At 50.7% G+C, this 2,316-nt stretch overlaps 1 protein-coding gene across 1 annotated transcript in view; it reads left to right on the top strand.

The window, feature by feature from the left end:
* The first annotated feature begins 2,100 nt into the window (after positions 1-2,100).
* Positions 2,101-2,316, top strand: part of MALSU1 (mitochondrial assembly of ribosomal large subunit 1) — a 16,535-nt gene continuing 16,319 nt past the window's right edge. The window contains exon 1 of the mRNA XM_006146666.3: positions 2,101-2,264. Coding sequence (XP_006146728.1) covers positions 2,145-2,264 — 120 coding nt within the window. The 5' untranslated portion in view covers positions 2,101-2,144. The remainder of the gene's footprint in view (positions 2,265-2,316) is intronic.

Here is a 2,316-nt window from a genome sequence, read left to right as displayed (position 1 = left end):
ACCCACCCACACACCTGGTATGATTTTGTTTTTTTTTTTTTTTTTTTTTTTGAGGTTTTTGCTATAGGGCGCGTGCTCACACCAGCCAGCGAGAGAGACAGAGAGATAGAAAGCGAGAAATCACCCCCTAGGGGGGATGGCCACGCCGCAATCCCTTCTCCTCCATTCTCCTCTCGGGATCTTGGGCACACACATGCGCCCAGTGTGAGTTTTAAGCCACTGGGTCCGGGACGCGAACTGCGGTCGACTACGTGGGAGTCCAGCGACATAGCCATTACGCTAACTGCTGGTCCCACACCTGGTATGAATTTCAAGCCACCAGGTCCAGGACTCTAACCACAGGCGGCTACATGGGAGTCCACCGACCTAACAACTATGCCATCTGCTGGTCCCAGGGAGTACAGTACGTTAACCAGTATGACATCTACTGGTCCCTAGAAAAGCAACTTAATGGGACCAGGAGTTAGCATAATGGCTATGTCGCTGGACTTCCATGTAGTCAACTGCAGTTTGAGTCCTGTACGCATGGCTTAAACTCAAGCAGGTTGCGTGGGCTTGTGTGCCCAAGATCCGGAGAGGAGAATGGAGGAGCTTGTGTGTGTGCCCAAGATCCCAAGAGGACAATGGAGAAGCGATTGCGGTGTGGCCATGCCCCCTAGGGGGCGATTTCTTGCCTTCTGTCTCTGTCTTTCTGGCAAGCGCACGCACCCTCTACCGAAAGAAAGAAAGAAAGGAAAGAAAGAAAGGAAAGAAAGAAAAGAAAAGCAACTTTATCTGTAATATTTTATTTTTCTTATTTTCAAAATGAACTTGAAACAATTATAAATATTTGTCATGCACACACCATGGCTATATTAGTTTCTGTATTTCTTTAATTTCCCCAAAACTACTGTTTGGAGTTATTTCTTTAAAATAAATTAGGGGCCAGGCAGTAGCATGGTGGTTAAAGTGCTGGATCATACATAGTCAACTCAGCAGATTCGAGTCCCAGACCTTAGTGGCTTGAAAAACAGATCAGGTATATGCATGCACATGCCCAAAATACTGACAGGAGAATGGAGAAGAGATTGCAGGGTGGCCATCCTCCCTGGGGTTGATTTCTCACTCCCTCCCCTCTCTCTCCTGTCTCTTTCTGATGAGTACCCTATGGGGAAAAAAAATCTAAAAATAAATAAAAGAGTAACACAAAATAAAATAGATAACATATTGAACATTTCTGGAGTACCTACTATGTGCTTGACACTGTTTTAGGCATTTGGGATTACTTGGTCCCTTCTCTGTGCCCTCTCTGAAGCCTTCCTTTCAGTTAGTTACCAGGCCTGGAATTCAGGACCAGAGCTTCTGGTTCCAACTTAGCCACTAAGTCTATGATCCTGGACAGGTTGTTCCTTCACCCCTCCCCCCCCACCTCCATGGGTGTCTTTCATTTCTCAAACCCTATGATTTCATGCTGTAACAGCACCTCTGCATTCTGTATTCTCACAGAGGTGGTTTCCGTTGTCAGTGGGAAGAAATTTAACCACAAGGAATTTGGATGAAGTATTGACCTCTGCCTGCCCCTGTCCCACACCGTTGCCCAAGATAATAGATTTTCCTCTAGGATTCCAATTGGCAAAGAAATCTTGATCATTGGTAATGGGAGAGGCAGGAAATTATATGCCTTAATTTCAGTCTAACCAACAGCGGTAACTTCTGTACATTCAGTACTAGGAGCTGTCTCGGGCGCTGTGTAGAGAACACGTTAAAACAAAACACTTCTGACTTTGCTTACATTTAGTGGACGGAGACAGTCTTTTAAAAGAGAGTTAGAAAACGGCTCTTAAACCCTGGGAAACTTCAGTCCCACGCGGTCTCCGCCTATCTCTGCAGCCCTTGGGATCCCAGACTCCGCCCACAGCCCGGCCCCTCGGCCTCCTGGTCCTAGCTCCGCCCACAGCCTGGCCCCCTGACCCTAGCTCCGCCCACAGCCCGGCCTCCGGACCCTGGCTCTGCCCACAGCCCGGCCTCCGGACCCTGGCTCCGCCCACACAACTGTCGTAGAATTTCCAGGCTGCGCTGGATTGACCGGACCAATCGAAAGCAGAGATCTTGCTCCGGCTGGGTAAAGCCCCGCCTCGCGAAGTCTGCGCGCTGCGGCCGCGGCGATGGGGCCGCTTGTCTGCGTGGCTCGGCGCCTCGCGCCGCTTTTCGGGCGCAGGGCCTTCTCCCGGAGAGCTGGGCCCGCGACATCCGCGGTGGGTGCTGGGCTGCGGCTTCGGCTAGAGGTGGAGCGGCGTCCTGCGGGCCTAGCGCTAGGCCAGCGGCACCTGACCCTCC

This window comes from Tupaia chinensis, unplaced genomic scaffold, assembly GCF_000334495.1.
Source record: "Tupaia chinensis unplaced genomic scaffold, TupChi_1.0 Scaffold000184_1, whole genome shotgun sequence".
In the NCBI taxonomy this organism is placed as follows: domain Eukaryota; kingdom Metazoa; phylum Chordata; class Mammalia; order Scandentia; family Tupaiidae; genus Tupaia; species Tupaia belangeri.
The sequence above is the reverse complement of the archived record's forward strand: the minus strand, read 5'-3'. Positions and strand labels throughout refer to the sequence as shown.